The sequence below is a fragment of the Solea senegalensis genome, linkage group LG17 (assembly GCF_019176455.1).
Source record: "Solea senegalensis isolate Sse05_10M linkage group LG17, IFAPA_SoseM_1, whole genome shotgun sequence".
Classification (NCBI taxonomy): domain Eukaryota; kingdom Metazoa; phylum Chordata; class Actinopteri; order Pleuronectiformes; family Soleidae; genus Solea; species Solea senegalensis.
This window is the reverse complement of record NC_058037.1, coordinates 11,612,398-11,629,223: the sequence shown is the minus strand read 5'-3', so window position 1 is coordinate 11,629,223 and position 16,826 is coordinate 11,612,398. Positions and strand designations below refer to the sequence as shown.

At 41.1% G+C, this 16,826-nt stretch overlaps 1 protein-coding gene and 1 long non-coding RNA gene across 2 annotated transcripts in view; both read right to left on the bottom strand.

The window, feature by feature from the left end:
• The window catches only part of fndc1 (fibronectin type III domain containing 1), a 33,223-nt gene extending 19,206 nt beyond the window's left edge, over nt 1-14,017 (bottom strand). Inside the window, 8 exon segments of the mRNA XM_044049863.1 lie at nt 18-125; nt 651-838; nt 943-1,060; nt 1,163-1,261; nt 2,014-2,259; nt 5,227-5,295; nt 7,045-7,239; nt 13,851-14,017. Coding sequence (XP_043905798.1) covers nt 18-125; nt 651-838; nt 943-1,060; nt 1,163-1,261; nt 2,014-2,259; nt 5,227-5,295; nt 7,045-7,239; nt 13,851-13,923 — 1,096 coding nt within the window. The 5' untranslated portion in view covers nt 13,924-14,017.
• Nucleotides 14,018-14,973: 956 nt separating this feature from the next.
• LOC122783687 lies at nt 14,974-16,196 on the bottom strand. The gene is made up of 3 exons (XR_006362069.1): nt 16,035-16,196; nt 15,691-15,881; nt 14,974-15,071 (listed from the first exon to the last, which is right to left on the bottom strand). It is a non-coding gene; the product is annotated as an uncharacterized LOC122783687 (long non-coding RNA).
• Between the last annotated feature and the right edge of the window lie 630 nt (nt 16,197-16,826).

Below are 16,826 nucleotides of genomic sequence, written 5' to 3'. Positions count from 1 at the left end.
AACCCTTTGTAACTGACCTCTTATCCTGCCATTGGGTTCCTCAGGTGGATCCCATGTTGCAATGACAGCAGTTCCTTTTCCTCGTAGTGGCTTGACTTCAAAGTTCTCCGGTGGTCCAGATGGTGCTAATGAGTGAAGGGAATACATGTGCATGTGACTGTAGAGACAACAGTTAAAGGAGGAGCAGCAGGACAGAAACCAGAAACCACACACAGGGAACAGCAGGAAGAAATTGCTGGTCAAATTAGGAAAAAACAGCAAGGATATTTCTGAAGGAAATACTGCTGCAATATATTGTCAGAGAACCTCCACTTGAGATCCTGTGTAGAAGCACAGAAGGACATATGAAATCTAAGACAGGTGCTAAATACTGACTTTAAAATTAACTGCAACTCTAAGTCTAAAACCTACAATCATGACAGATTGGCAGCCAAAGTTATATATATCAAATGAGAGAGTAAGATGAGAAAACAGGCACGAATGTGCAAAAGTAATTTCTATTCTGTGAGAACAATTACTCTTTTCATACTCTAAGGAAAGTGCAGGGCTTCGGCACGTTATACGCACCTACTTTTATTAAAAGTAAATAACTTTCCATCGCAACCTACAAAATTATAGTTCACAAGCAATTCTCAACTGGCAGTACAAACCTGACTCAGGAGTCCTTTGAAAGACTGAGACGCTCCACTTGCCATGATTTTCGTCCTGGGAGATTCTTACTGAGAATTCATACATGCTGTCGGCAGACAGGGACTCTATCATCATTCTCCTCTGGGTGCTGTCTTTGTACTCCCAGCGAGCCGACTCGCCCTTCTCCCTGTACCTAACTGTGTAGGATCTGATAGTAGAAGAGAATAAAAACATTCAATTTCAGTGAGACGGTGTCATTCACCCCCTCTCTGTCTCATTCACCGAACACATGTACTTTTAAATGGATCACACCTGATTTCCTCGGGGTCCACTTTCCCCATCTCGAGTGGGGGGTCCACCCAGGAGATAAGGACGGACTGAGGAGACATGACCCTGACACTTATGTCCCGAGCCTCGTACTCTGGTGGTTCTGGTGAACACATACACACACAAACAGACAACCGCACAAAACTGTTGAGCCATGTATTATTAACCTTACAAAGAAGAAGAGGGTGAAAATACCTGCAAATACCTGGTGTGGTTATTTTAGTTGCGACTGCTCTGTTGGCGGGTGCTCTCTTGCCCAGGACCTTCTGTGCCTGCAGTGACACCACATGAACGGACTCAGATGCTATGAATAAAAAGGGACACTTACACTTACACTATGGACACTAAAGATAGTACAAACAATATTGATGCATTTAGCTCAATTTATTCTATTTATTGTTGTTTGGAGACTCGGTCTCTTCATATGTATACATCATTATTGATGGCAACTTAACACTTTTATGCAGACCTGGTATTAACATCTGTGTTAGTGGACAGTGGACAGAATTATGACTGTTCACACCTGGCAAAAAAAAAAAAAAAGAACAAAATAGTGTTTTTAATGAGTTCGACTGTACAGATTTGAGTGTGTATGTGTCCGTCTGTGTCTCGAAAGACTTGTTGAGAGAGCGAGAGAAAAAGGGTCAGGAGGATCTGAGTGAATCAAAGCCTTATACAAACAGTAATAATAGGATAAAAGAAAGCATTCAATGATCAGTGTTACTTCTGTGGGGGCAGCAGCTACAAATAATTTAGTTTTGGCACCGGTGTGTGTAGAAATCGTGCAGTTAACAGTGAGACTGCAGCACGTCAGAGGATGCCAGCTGGAGACAGTTTCTGATCCGTCCTGTGGCCACATTCCTACATGCTCAGGAATGTGGCCACATGTGTCCTCAAACCACCTCCAAATTTCCTTTTTTGATCTGACGTGGAGGGAAATTTAGACGTGCTTACAAACCTGTACTTGGTGCTGTCACCATGTGATCGGACCACTCAGATGTTAATACCAGGACAGACCGGGGGCCTATAAGAGTGTGAGATGAGCAGTCTTCTTACTTAGTTTGGGCCTGTTGCGGTTCCTCTGATCCGATTGCGGTTTGGTGTGGTGGCGCTGTCTCCTCTCCAGCAGGGGGGTTCCTGCCACAGCTCTCTCAGGCTGCCTAGGACCGGAGGAGGACTGAGGTGCCCTCCTGTGTGTCCGAGTGTTGGAAACCCCTGATGGGTGAATCGTCCTGTCCACCCTGGTGGCCCTCTTGACCGAGGGCTGATTTCTGACTGCAGTTTGTGAAAACCTGACCGGACCTGTTGGTGGATGATAATGGAGAAGAAAGTCAAAATGAAGTTCATCTTCACCTTCATGATCTATAGTTCATTCATGGTGTGTGGAGAGATTCAACTGCCCTGGGAAATGAGTCAGTACAGCAATTCTAATCAGGACACATTGCCATCTTATCCAACTTTGAGTGTCCTGCCCTCTGATTTAATCCCACACAAGTAATCAGTCTAATTTGGAAAACAACTCAGGTTTCAGTGCTGAGCAACACAGTGCATTACTCCTTTGTCCCTCTTTTATCCATTTCTTATAATCACTGTCAGATGAAAAAGATTTGCTGTTTCCCAAGAGAGGAGCTCCATGCTAAATTCAAAGTCAGGTCCAAACCAGAGTGTGATGTAGGATTTCCCTGTCCAATGAGGATATGCCAACTGAGATATTGTGAGAAGGAGATTTTTATTTATGGGTTGTAAAATACATAACAGAAAAGGTGGTTTGTCTCAGTAAGACTTGGAGTGTTTTATTACGTGACTCTGTCTTTATCCTCCTGCCAGCACAGCTGAGCAAATTACTTTTTGTATCTGGAGAGAGCACTGACAGTTTATTTCGTAATGCAGCAACTCCCTTTTGAATCTTGCTCTTCCTCTCACATTTTTTTTGTTTTATTTTATTATCATTTTTCACTGTATCTGTGTCTGCACCTGTAGCATTTCTCTTGCTCCAAGTTCACCTGAGCGCTATCAAAAAACACTGGGGGCAGCCCAACATTGACTTTTAATGACAATTTAAAATCACTTCGACTTTCTAAATTGTTGCTGAGTTGTGGCTGAAAATAAGAAATGCATGCTTAAGTCAAGAAGGCAAATGTTATTTGCAGCAGTGTCTGAAAAGAACAATAATAAGTATAAAGCAAAGATCCTCTGCTGTTCCAGTGTCATCACAGGATCCACAGCTGTCTGTTTTTCCTCATACTATAGTCCGAGACAACAACGCTCGCTATAAAGCTCGCTCCATTTGGTTTCAATCAGCTGACTTTTCATTTTTCCGATTTTCTCCTTCCTGTCTTTCTCTGTCTGGAAAACTGTCACAGTGCATTCTTTGGTCTAGGTCGTCATGCCACGGACCGCTAAACCATTGACTCCACAGCGTTTTCACTGCCAGATCCTTTCTGTCTTTTCCTGGAAGCTCAAATGTCTAAAATGCTGCGAGTCTACAGCACACAGTCAGACACAGAGACATACCACTGTTGCAACAGAGAGCACCTCAGTGTGTTCAGGTTAAGTTGCTCTTGTCTCCTCCCTCAGTCTTCACACAACTCAAAGACTTTGGGCTTTAATCCTCGTCCTTTCAACAACTACACAAGCAAATCTAAACTTTGCAAATGTGATTTAGTGACTTTGGGTCTTACAGTGGATTATATTTCTCAGTTTTGCCACAGTTTCCTTCAACAGCTACACAAACAATCCTCAGTGGCTTTCTTGGAGACAGAAATAATGAAGTAAGCCAGAGCTGGCAGAGATGTCCGCTAACTGATGTCAAATAAACTACAGGATTATCTTTGTCATCCATTATTTTAGCCCTGATTATTTTTTATAAAGACATAGTAATAATATTGTGATAATCGGTTTAGATAGCATTTGGAGCGTTTTGTGACAATTAGAAACACAACTAAATAGAGTGAATCTTGGGCTTAAGTCCTGTATAATCTCCAAATGACTTTATATGGCAAACACTGTTCGTAGCAGGGGAGCTAAAAAAAAAACACTTGGTGACATTTGCAATGCCTCTGTGTTTCTACAAGGTTAAGTCACATTAACCTTCTTTGACTTCATTCACCAGAGATTTAACTTAACAATTATGTGCGTCTCCGCAGCAGCTAGCTCTGCCTTGAATAAATACGGGTGAAACTCTAGAGCAGCATGGCGGTTCAGTGGTTGGCACGGTTGTCTCGCAGCAAGAAAGTCCTGGTTCTGATGCTATCTGTGTGGAATTCGAATAGATTTGGTCCGTGTTCCCTCCACAAAGTCTACAGAAGTGGTTTGGAGGAGCTTAACTGTCCACAGGAAAAGGAAAAGTACAAACACAAGTGTGCGTGTGTCTACCTGTTCTACACTGCTGTGTGCTCCCATGACATACAGTGTTCTTTAGTGATTCATGACTTTGTAAGGAATTAAGAGGACAATAACAAAGGCCACGGGTCAAAGTGACGTACTTCCTTTCTCCTTTAACTTCAAAAACAACACATGACAAAACATCTCATTTCCTTTGAAGAGTTTAAATAACGGTTACACAAATATTACTGCTGCATAGCGATCCTTTTTTTTATATTCATTGTTTGATTATTTGGTCCTACCAATCCATTCATCATTCTGTCTAAAAATTTGCCAGAAAACCCGCACATTGTTTTCAACTGTGTACACGGAAACCAATATGTCCAAATTCTTGTCATGGCGAGGCAACAGTTCTGACCACTGAACCACTGTTCTGCTCTTTTGTAACTTTCTACATGTTAAAAATCCACATGAATAGTATCTCAAAAATAAATTGATAATAAAACTAAAACTACATTTGTTTGTACCTTTGAGACTTTTGCGCTTTGCTTGATTAATTAATTACTGATTAAGGGCAATTCATTTGCTATTCCTTGACTACTCAATTAACTCTCTGAAGTTATCCCCCTTTCATTTTACAGTCACTGAAAACAGTGACACATAAATAAGTGATAATTAATGAGGTGGTTCAACATGAAAAGAAAAAGAGAAGCCTTTCAAATAGATGATAATTTGGATCACGATGGGAAACTATGAGTCACAGACAAATGGAGACACAAACTTTCACCACAAGAAACAGTTAATCATCATCAGCTTGGATCTGGCAGTTTCTCTGATATCCAAAATGATATTTTATGATATACTTTCACATGCGTGGATGTCAGACTGAGATGCATCACTCCCTTCATGCTGTTGTTGTTAAAGACACCTTGAGTTCAGTTTTACCTGTTGATGAGTTGTTGACAGGTGCACCGCCCAACACAGCAAATCCATCCAGGTTAACCCATTCAGGGTCTAAAAGAAAGAGAAAATTATGGAATATATATAATACCAATGTTACACACTGGACCTTTAATGGAGGGTTAATTAGTAGAAATTGAATATACTACTCATGACATGTATAGATCCATATCCCAGATCCAAGTGTATAATTGCTTTAAAATAAAAACCATTTGGTCACATACATACAGTTTCTACGTTAAATCTGAAAGTGATCTGTTATATATATATATATATATATCTGACTTTAACATAGCATGTCTTAGAAAACTTGGAGCTGCGCGATGAAGGAAACAGCAGCAGCTGTGATTGGCACAAGCAGGCAAAGTTAGACAGCTGTTCATGGACCATTTGATTAACTTTATAACATTTTCAATATCTAAAGATCATGTTTGTGATTAAAATACGATTGTCCAAGTTTACATTTAGCAGTAGAATCCGCCACGGAAACATTTCATGGGCGCTTCCTGCCATTTTCAGCCATAGTCCAATCTCACTTGACCGTGCAGCTGCTGTGGTTCTGCTTTGCCTCCATCAGTTGTGACATAAAATGCATCACATTTCTCAGAGTGAGTTGTGTGGAGCTGACAGACTTAATCGGCATTGTGTGAAGTCATTTGACGGTCGTTTGAAAGCAGTACATTTGTTTACACTGGAAAGTTATGCACTGCAGCAGTATAAGTATAAACTGTCAATGTAGATTTATCAAACAATGTCTCCTACACGAAATCTTGTTTCATTTGGAAATACACAGTACAGTATTTGCAGTATGACTTATCACTGAGAAAACATTTGACGTTTTATTTATTTATTTATTGCCCCAGTCTTACACTTTATCTTTACTGTCCATCTTACTACTCCCCGATGCTCCGATCAAGTCACCTTTCATTCTTTGTTACTCTAACAGCCGCTGGCCAGGCACTTTCATGACGCGGAGGCAAACAGCGCGGCGTTATTTATGACGGCTGATGCTGCTCTCACGCTGCTGAGGGAACAACAAACACTCTGCGAGGAATTTCTGGAAAAGCCAATGCTGAGACACGGCTCTGTTGCCAGGGATTTATGGCAAACTGAACTGGAGCTGGAGAGACCACAGGGCCGCCACATCGCACACTGGGCAGCACACACACATCTATGGATACATATTTCTGAACACAATACAAAAGAATGCCTGACTTCATCATCATCACTTGGGTCCACCCGCTGCCACAGCCGTGACCAAACAAGCATGTTGTACACACACACAAACATGTACACACGCAACGTCAAGCGGCCACAACACAAGAGAGCGGGGTAATAGGATCTGGGCGGGGTTTGGGATGTGGAAACGAGGGGGTTGGCTACAGACTTTCAGCCACTCGTGAAGTATGGCTCTAAGATGGCAAGGCCAGAGGAAAATAGAATAATGACTAAAGCAGACGAGGCTGTGTCATGTGTATAGAAACATAAGGACCTGTCTTATGTTTTACAAGGAGGGATAAGGAATACCACAGGAATATCTAAAAATAATGTTCCTCCTCCAAAGCCTAAAATAACCTCCTTCTGTTGATCTTTCTTTCTTTCTTTCTTTCTTGCAAACTTGGATAATAACATATTCAATGATGGACTTACTCACGGATAACAGAAGTGCAGAACTCCACCACAAGCATCGCCTCAAGCAAACACCATGAAAACTGTCATTATGAACAACATTGTTCTCAACGTCTCACATCCTCTTCTCATTCACACCAGTTCTGCTGAAATGTCCCAGTGTCTCTGTCTTACCGACATCCTCCAGCAGAGGAGAGCGGACGTCTTTGCCCGCTTTTGTGAAGCGGTGAGGCCTCGTGGGTTTATTGGAGCTGATTACGAAGCGGTCCACAGGTCTTCCATCCAGATGGATAGAGGGCTCCCAACTCTCCCTTAGACCCTTGTCCGGAGAGGTCTGTTTTCCACTGTGTGTCCGCAGGGACTTCTCTGCTGCAATGCAAATGACATTAGAGTCAAGTTTGATTTTTGTTCCTTGTAGTAAACGTGACGGCGTGTTCTGCCAGTGTGTAATCCTGCAATTTGCTCTGCTCTATATGCTGTTAATACACCTCTGTATTTATTACACATGGCATAGTCAATTTAATCCTGATGAAGCATAAACAAATGTGCAGGGAAGCCTTGCAAATCAATCAAACAACCAAACTAGTTTGATTGTTAGATAAATACATGAGAATTTGTTTGGGAAGTAAACACTCAAGACAACAATCAGTTGTCATTTTTCTCTCCCAGAAAAAGTAAGTACTTTTTAAAATCTTTTGTGAGTAACACACTGTATGTTTTTCTTCCCTTCGTATTGTTTGCATGCACACAATGCAACGTGTGACAACACAACATCAAACAGGCCATCAATCCAATAATATAAAAACACAGAACATGACATTATCGCATCTGCGCAAGATGAGAATCCATCTCGCATGAAAAGGAAAATCAGCTTAAAGGCCTCAATGAACCACTTGAGATATTTACAATGGACTTGATTCATTAGGAACAGGCTGTGAGTGTAAGAGCTTGCATGGATGCTAAAAAAAAACCAACAACCCCTCAGCTGAATCAACAAAAGTGACACTACTAGGAAGTCTGAAATATGGAAGTGTTTAATGTGCTTAATCTGATCACATCTGCCAGAATAAGAGCACAATCATCAAAGTTGGTGTCCCAATCTGCTTAAAGGGGGGCCTGAATGGTTTCTTTGTTATGTATTGGTTTAGTTTTGAATAAACTTTGCATACTACCACTATGAAGCCAGAAAGGTTAGATTTCACTTATTGTCGCCTTATACTTTGATTGAAATGCTAAATAAATGATCGTGTGGCATTTTTCGATGCAAACATAAACTCAACAAATAAGAAGGTAAGAGGAAAATCCAGCCATCTTCTACCACTTTATCCTTCACATGAGGGTCGCGGGCATAGGGCAAAATGAGGGGTACAACCTGGACAGGTCGTCAGTCCATCACAGGGCCACATAGAGACAACCATCCACTTCAATCTGAGCAGTATGTGTGAGCATTTTTCTTAGTTAGGCATCATTTTAAACAGTATTAAACTGGTATGAATATGTTTTAAAAGCTGAAAAGGAGAAAAATATACCTTTACTTCTCTGCAACATTTTAGTGTCAATTAGGAGAAGCCTTTTAAGATCCACCACTGGCTATAGTACTTGTAATGCAGTCCTTGAACAAAAGTAGTGCACACTTTACAACAATTGCTGCCACATAACTGTGAGTGTTGTCTGTCCATCTCATAAACATCTGGTTCCTATGACTCTCTGTGCTCCATAAAGGTTTACAACAGCAGTTTTGCTTTCGCATCAGTGCAAAAATCACTTTATCCCTTTGAATTCTCGGTGTCTCCAGGTGTGCTGCCAGCTGTGCCTCCATTTTTCACATTCAGAAATCACCGCAACTCGGGCCTCTCGTGCTGCAGGACAGACCTGAGGTTTTAGTGGGTGCTAAAAGGATCATCTCAACGTTGCTTCTGCAGACTGTGGAGAGGCACCACTCTGGCAGCAGGCCTCGAGATTCAGACTCATGTCACGTTGTGAGTCACGGCATGAAAGAGAGCATTCCCTGTTATTTGAAAAAAAGAAGCTGTCCTCATTATTTCCTTATTAATTTGCGGTCCCAGTCGAGTTTTATCAGATATCTGCCGCAGACTGCGCTGACAAAAGTTTGGACCCACTTCAATCAGTTGCACCCTGCATCCAATAAGTCTGTGTATTACGTATGATGAGATCTGCTCCTCTGTCCACATATCATTCACTGATTTGGCCAAAGGCCTGCCAGATATTTCTGATTAAAGCGTGGCTCCTTCGAGCACAGCAGATGCATGATTACCTTCCAAGAATAAACAGTTTGGGGAGCAGTTAAGCAACTGAGTGGATGTAACATCATAATCTTGCAGGGGGACCCTTGGTTTCAGGGCGTTACCAAGGGAAACCAGAGCAAAGATACCACATTTTCTCTCCTGCATTTGTGGATGTAGAAGATGAATCGACAGAGTGTGATTCAGTTCGACAGTGGAAAGTATCAAGAATGTGAAGAATGGCGGCAAAACCTGAGGATTATTAAGTCACGATAGCCTAATGACACAACAACACAAGTCAACAGTGCAGATAGTTTTGTGCGCTGCCAATGTGAAACATCCAAAAGACAGACACGCACATGTGCGTGCATGTGTAGTTTGGTATAAAAACCATATGCAGGTAAACCCTGAGGTCAAAGGACTCCTGTAAAACGGCTCTAGAGAGTGCTGTCTCTCATGCACCTGCAATGCGCTCCACTTTTACAAGAGGACACTCTAGCCACAAAATCTCAGACGCTGACCCTCTGCTCACCTCTGCCGAGTTTCCCTTTAACCTCCAGTCACTGCCATTTTCCACACAGTCCCGTCAGTAACCCGGGATCACCAGTGAACGTGTGTGGAAGTATAGACATGTGTGAACGGGCTAATGAGGGAGAGGATGCAGGTTTGAATGATCATCAGATCTGCAAGCGCTTTGAAACGAGATCAGAGAAGTCATTTGCCGAGGCGTCTTGTCTTTCCCGTAACTGCAAATGATGCAAAAGTTTCCACTTTCCGATTGTTTTATGTTTTATTTGGTGCAGCTCAACAAGCCGTCACAAACAATTAGACATGTCTCTGCGGTGATTCTTTGCCAGGACGTCTTGTCATTATTTGTACTGTGTGTTCCTCTTAAAATTTCAAACAAAATTTAAGTTGCACAGTCCAGTCTTTCTGGTTAAGACTCGAAACCTAAACCTCCAGTAAAATAAAATGACCATAAAAAATGATTTTCTTATTCACCACTACCTCAGCAATGCAGAGATTTTTGCTTTTTTTCTTCTTTTGTCCAAGGGTTTTGTTTTGAGTCATCCGTCAAAAATTCCAGCCAGAATAAAATGGGGGAAAACAAAATTAGTTGTGGTTCTCACAACACAAAAAAAAACACAGCAACAGCTAAAGTCGACTTGGTTCTGCATATAGTCCCTATGAAAACAACAACACATTATCATAACAAAGACGCTCTCTTCCAGAGGTGGAGGCAAACACCTAATAAAACCTGGGCAAAAAAACGGCTAAATACACTGAGGAGGCACTTGTTCTACTTCACTGATCAGTGGTACTGAGGATCACATGTGTCTGTTTTCATTAAAGATGACACTAGACCAAGGAGACTTTTAACTTCATCAAAGACTAAGTCGTGGGAAAATGTTGTCCACTTAACACATTTTTGTCTCGTTCCTTTTAGTCTTAGTGAGGTTTAATGGTGCTGGTCAGCGGATTGTTGACTGAGGAGGCAGCAACTTCTGGTTGTGGCTGTATCGTTAACATAAAAGTAAAGAGTTTTAAGGAAATGAATCGATCTACAATATCAGCAACAAACACAACAATTGAATTATTACATCTGCAGAGGTCACTTCAAATCCTTCCACACATTCGACATAATATTGAAACTCGAAACAAAAAAACTGCCAAAAGAGTTGCACCTCTGTCTTTTGTCCATTTCCCCTATACATTACATTTATGACTATGATAAATTGCCCCTTTTTTTCCTCAGGGCAAATGTATTAGTTTAGAAAGCGAGAGATTTTATTGGAAACCACAAATGAAAATCTGTTAAGTGAAAAGCTCAACAAGACCAGGCAGAAGTTGACATCAAGGAATCCGATGGGAACAGTCAGAAAAAGAGTGAATCACTGTCTCCCTCTCATTACAGATAGGACAGCTGCCCTGCACATTATCTTTCATTTTTGACACAAATGACTTCACTGCAACAACAATATTATGTAGTGCAGAGAGAGTAATAAAAACAAACAAACACATAAAACCAATGGATGGTGGGCAGTGTTGTTCTTGAGGTGAAGGAATGTGGACACATGTGTCGCAGACATAGACTGTTTCCTCTGTGAAGTCAATCAGGAAGTAACAATATAATGAACATTGATTTCTGTTTGATTCCATCCATGGGAACTTTGCACATGGTTTATAACATCAGTAAACATTGTGCTGAGGAGTTAATGGTTTCAGTCACTAGTTTCAGGTCTTCTTCATAACACATGATGTCAGCGTTCCCGTTCAGAGGGAGACAGACAATTAAGCAGGGGACATAATGACATAAGAGTTGACACCAGTGTGACTGACAGCTGGAATGTCAACATGGCACCAGGCGAAATGAAATTTCTGATTCCTAGGGATGAGTGATGTGTGCGTTCACATTAGTCCCTACGGCTCTCAGCTGAGACTAATTCTAATGCCAGGTCTGAACACTTACCAGGCATGTCTAAAGTCTGGCCCCCGAGCCAATCACAGCCCTCAGTTAGATTTTGAACGGCCCGCAGCTTAGGTTTTATGAGGTATTATTTAGGACAGAAAACTTTTGCAACTTTTATCTGGCTCCAGATGTGAAAGAAAGGCCATTTAAAAAAGGATAATTGTGACCAGGAAAATAAAAATGGTGGTGGGGGTTGGTGTCAGATCTTGCCGGGGGCTACAGAATTCTTGGTCACACCCCTGTCAGTCTTAAATTCCACTCCCCTCTGACCTCCAGTAACCTCTCTCAAGTAGTAACCAACTTTATCATAAAGTCAACACACCATTAAAGCCATGGCTGTTGCCCTCCTCACACCAGCATATCAATCACCAGACATGTCAGACTACATTTTCTTGTTTTGCTGTTGTATTATTAGGAGTTATACGCCTGACACCGCTACAAACATTAGTGTGAGTTACTCTCACTAATAAGGTTTGACATGTGGCTGTGTTCGTTTTATACACCACACATAGTGTACCGACGTCTCCTCTGACAGGTGTGTTCTTAAGTCCAGGTGGCGTTTGTTTAAATAACTGGAACTGCATCTAGGAATGACATCATCACACAACACATGCCATCACTGGCAGGTTTGGCACTGGGTCAAACTGTAACAAGTGATCATTGTGGTAAATATTGGAAATACTAGGCACACGCTGCCCCTGCCCCTTTCTGTGATTCTTGTGTTCTCTCAAAGAAAAGGTGTGGAAGTGATGAGGGTCCTGAGGTTTCTGTGAGAGCTGACAGGAGATGTTCCTGCAGAACTACGGCTTTTTTAAGTGGAGCAGGAAAAAAAAAATTGAATTCCACTGGCCTGCAAGGACATGATTCTCTCTTTCCCCCTCACTCTCTGACCCAATTACTACATTACATTCAACTTTCCAGGGGCTTATAGACTGAATGGACGATGTTGGCATTGTTTACAATCCAAATAAAGTGTGTTTCTGTTCTAGGTGCCCAGATGCCCAATGGCAAAAAAGCTTTTAAGACAAGCTGATGACATGAGAGCAGAGAAAATTAATGAATAACAGTCTCCTGTCTCTTAATCATCCAAACTGTCTATGATGGAAGTTTAAATCCAAACTGCTCCACTCCTCAGCAGCAATGAAGTGTCATACTGAGCGGCTCCCAGGTGTGAAGGTGAAGACGTGAGTGAATGTGAAGCTGCAGGGGCGTTGCAAGTGTTGCAGGGGCAATAGTGCACAAGTGCTCTGAAATTGCTTAATAAAAGGGGGGACGATCCAGAGGAAAAGACCAACACAAAGAGCAGATGACCATAAGCACAGAAAGCAATGACCTCATACACATTCAAAAAAAAAAGAAAGACTGGCCTTTGAACTCAGACAAAATGGCTTAGCTTACTCCTCTCCAAGACTTCATTGGACTTTTGACATTTGGAGGATGTAGACTTTTGTTGGCCAAAAATTGATTTTACAAACAGGACTGGAGAGACTTCAAAAACATGTGTGCTGCTGTGAGCTGAAAAAAGAAACTTTATGTGATTAATCCCGGTGCAGACAGGTAGAAGTCTGTGATAAACTGATAAAAGCTTGGATGTTATCTTTGATTAAAAGCATCTTGATTCACTTTTGATTCGTTTCTGGGATACAGTGCAGTATTTCACTCACTGCTGACAACTGCTGCAGGGCTTCAAAGCCTTACAGCAACACAGCCCAGAGGAAGTGTGACAGACAGAGAAGTTGAACCCCTTCCACTTACACTCTCCCATGAAACTGAATTTATCACCGCCATCAGCTAGATTACTCAGCAATGCATGAAATTGCAACTAAAGCACCCCTCTTCAAAGTAGCCTGATTTCTATTATCATAATTTAATTGCTGATCACATTTATTCAGCTGTTTGAAGTAAATGAAGTGTTTGCTGCTCAACAGTACAGCGTCACATTTTCCACCCATAAAGTCACACAACTGTCAAAGTCCATATTTCGGGTAATTGCTCACAATTTCACATCTGCTACTATGCACTCTAAATAGTTCACTCTATTGCCTTGTATGTGAAAAATCATTTCTGCGCGCGTGCACATACACATTCTTGTGTTTTTTCCCTTTTTACAACAAACGTATGAGCATATACATACGTACACACATATATACAGTATATGAGATGTATATTAAAATGCGCAGTCTGCAGCAACATGTGTATACAAACTGCAACAGCAGACAGAGTGCAAAGTGTGCACCTGCGCAAGAGAAAGTAAACAACGCCTTTACCTGCCCATCCGCATCCTGGCGCGAGAAACGTGACGAATAGTGCTAAGAGCGTCCTGCTTGCGGCTAAAGCCATAGTGAGTGTGGCGCACCTCTGCAGCTGCGGAGCGACGCACCAGCTGCGCTGGATGCAGAGGGCTGGGACACACCAGCAGCCCTGCCCTCCCTTTCCCCTCTTCAGGGGTGGATAATAACTTCATGCAGCGTCTTAGAAAGGAGGGAAGACTTTCAAAGAAAAAAAAAAGAGAAGTTAATAAACAGATAAACATCCACAAACCGATTAAAAATAGGAGTGTTTTGAATGTGCTTCCTTTAAATTGACTTTATCTACATGTCACGCTTGTGCGTTGTTCAAATAGGTCTACAGTTCTTTGATTTTTGATTTATTATTTTATGTAAATGCCAGAATGTCTCCCTCTTCAGGGAGAGACACTGACTGGTAACAGGTGGAGACAAAGAAAGAAAAAGAACTGGCAAGCTTTTAATCAAATATGAGCTCATGGACGCATTGTCCACAATGTGTATATATATTCTTTAAAGAAAATCAGATTTTTAAAAGCATATTTGCTATGGCAGATTTAAGCTGCCTCTTATACAATTCTTATACACTATAGTCCCACCTGTCTCGTCCTGTTGTTTCTTTATTCTCCACGTCTGATTAAATATTTCCATGACAGCATCACTGCACCAGGTGTGAGACATCACGACTCCGGGCCAACAAACGAACTCCAACAAATGATCTAATTCTTGTGGACACAGAGTTCACAATTACATGCATTTTCCAAAAGGACGCTTTGACCACTAGGTGTCGCAGCAAAACCACATTTTTAAATACAGTCTGTGTGTACATAAGCCAAACTGAATAAATAGTATACATATGTATAGTATACTTATGTATATATCATATGTGTTATACATATGCATAACACATATGAGCGTGTGCGTTATGTAGTTAAGTGACTTGTGATAGTGCCAATAATTCAGTCCTAATATAATATTATTGTGCAACATTATGGTCTTTATTGTTACATTGTGTAGACAGTAAATTTGATATATGATGTACACTCACTAACACACCATGCGACAATATGATCAGCAATGGTCTTACCATACTGATCTAGTTACACATCAGTGTGTTTGTGTCTGGACTCCAGAAGAGATGAGTCCTCTGACGGTTGACGGTCATTCAAAGCAACAGCTCCCCCTGTTGGCTCAGCTCTTTACCTGCAAGTAAAGGTTTTAAAGTATACGACATGTACTGTACTTAAGTATCAAAAGTAATTTTCTGATATTAAATGTACTAAAAGGTATAATAGTATTAAAGGAAGGTCAGGAGTAAGGATTGAGCCATGGTCGCTCAGTGGTAGGGCGAGTTGTCTTTCAACTGGAAGATTGTGGGTTCAATTCCTGGCCATGATAATCTATATGTGTCCTTGAGAAAGACACTTAACCCCATGTTGAAGAATGTGACTGTCAAAACTGTAGTGTAAAGCAGCTCATCAAGACTAGAAAGGTTCTATATAAATACAGACCAACTCTTCTTCTTCTTCTGATTTTATTTGGTAGTAACAAATCACAAAGACATTTAGAGGAAGTGGAGTAAAAGTAAGAGTTGCTAGAAATATAAATAAAGTACAAATACGTGAATAATGTGAAGTACAGCAACACAGTATTTGTACTTTGTTACACTGCCAACAGGGGGCAGGTCTTTTATGTTTTATATATGGTTTCTGTGAGAGAAAATTCTAATCTTTATAACTCACATATTCTTATAACCAGACAATATTAACAGCCATAACTTATGGTGAGACACAAACTTCCTTTCTGTAGTAAACAAACCCACCAAGCTTATAGAGAACACTGTTGACTGAAGTGCATGGAAACTAGTCAGAGCAGATGTCAGCTTTTCTGACAGTGTCCATATCTTAGCAGGTCCAGACAGCTCGAATGCATCACTGCTAGAACATGGAGGTACAGAAAGATCCCAGTGCTGACAGATGATGTTCTGCTGCTCTCAGTGAGACTGCAGTACTCCTGGAAATACAGTGAAACATCTGGTGATGAGTAAAGTAATCATTCTTCATTTTTTCTTTTCCCCTCTCCAATAAAGATCCCAACAGGATGTGACAGGTGTCTTGGCACAGTTGCCTTCCTGCTGCTCTTTGATAAATGGATTATAGTGCTCACTTCAGTTAACTGGTGAAAACACACTGTGGCGTCTGTCGTTTGTTACCAGAAAGAAGGATCAACCTCGAGCACCAGGTGAGGTGATTGCCTGGCAATCTCATCCCTGATGTCAGCAGTTCTCACCCAGAATCATGAGGGAGGATTGAGGTCGCAGCCTCACATGCAGCGTCTGGAAAAAAGGCTTGAAAAGGGCACAGAGACGTTTTTAAACCAGGGTTTAAAGTCCATTGTTACTAAGTAACCAAAACCAAGGAGCTGGCAAGACGACTGAAGCTGCTGCGACTGAATCAACTAGCTAACTAAATTAAACTAAGATTAACAGATAACAAATCATTCACAATGTGAGGTGCAAATCACAGTAGAACAATTACAGGTAGAATTCATAACTTTTATAATACAACAAATTTTCTTGATTTTTTTTATGCATTCAACACTTCAGATCGAGTGGCCTCGGTGAAGCCCTTGTCTAAAGTACATATGAAAGCATATTTTAAGGCTATGAAAACCAAATGATTTTTATGTTGAAGTGATTTAAAATGAGATTGTATAATCCTTTATTACTCCCACAACAGGGAAATTTGCATTACTACAGCAGCAAAGACAGCCGTGCTATCTATAAATGTACAATGTCGAAATAACAAGATCATAAAAATATAGAATAGAATTTGCAGTATAGCAGGGAAGAACGACCTGCTATACTTGCTCCTTCAGACATTTAGGATGTTTCAGATGATGCATTATAAGGATTGTACGCTCATACAACCATGCTTATGGGTCTGTATATTCATTTTC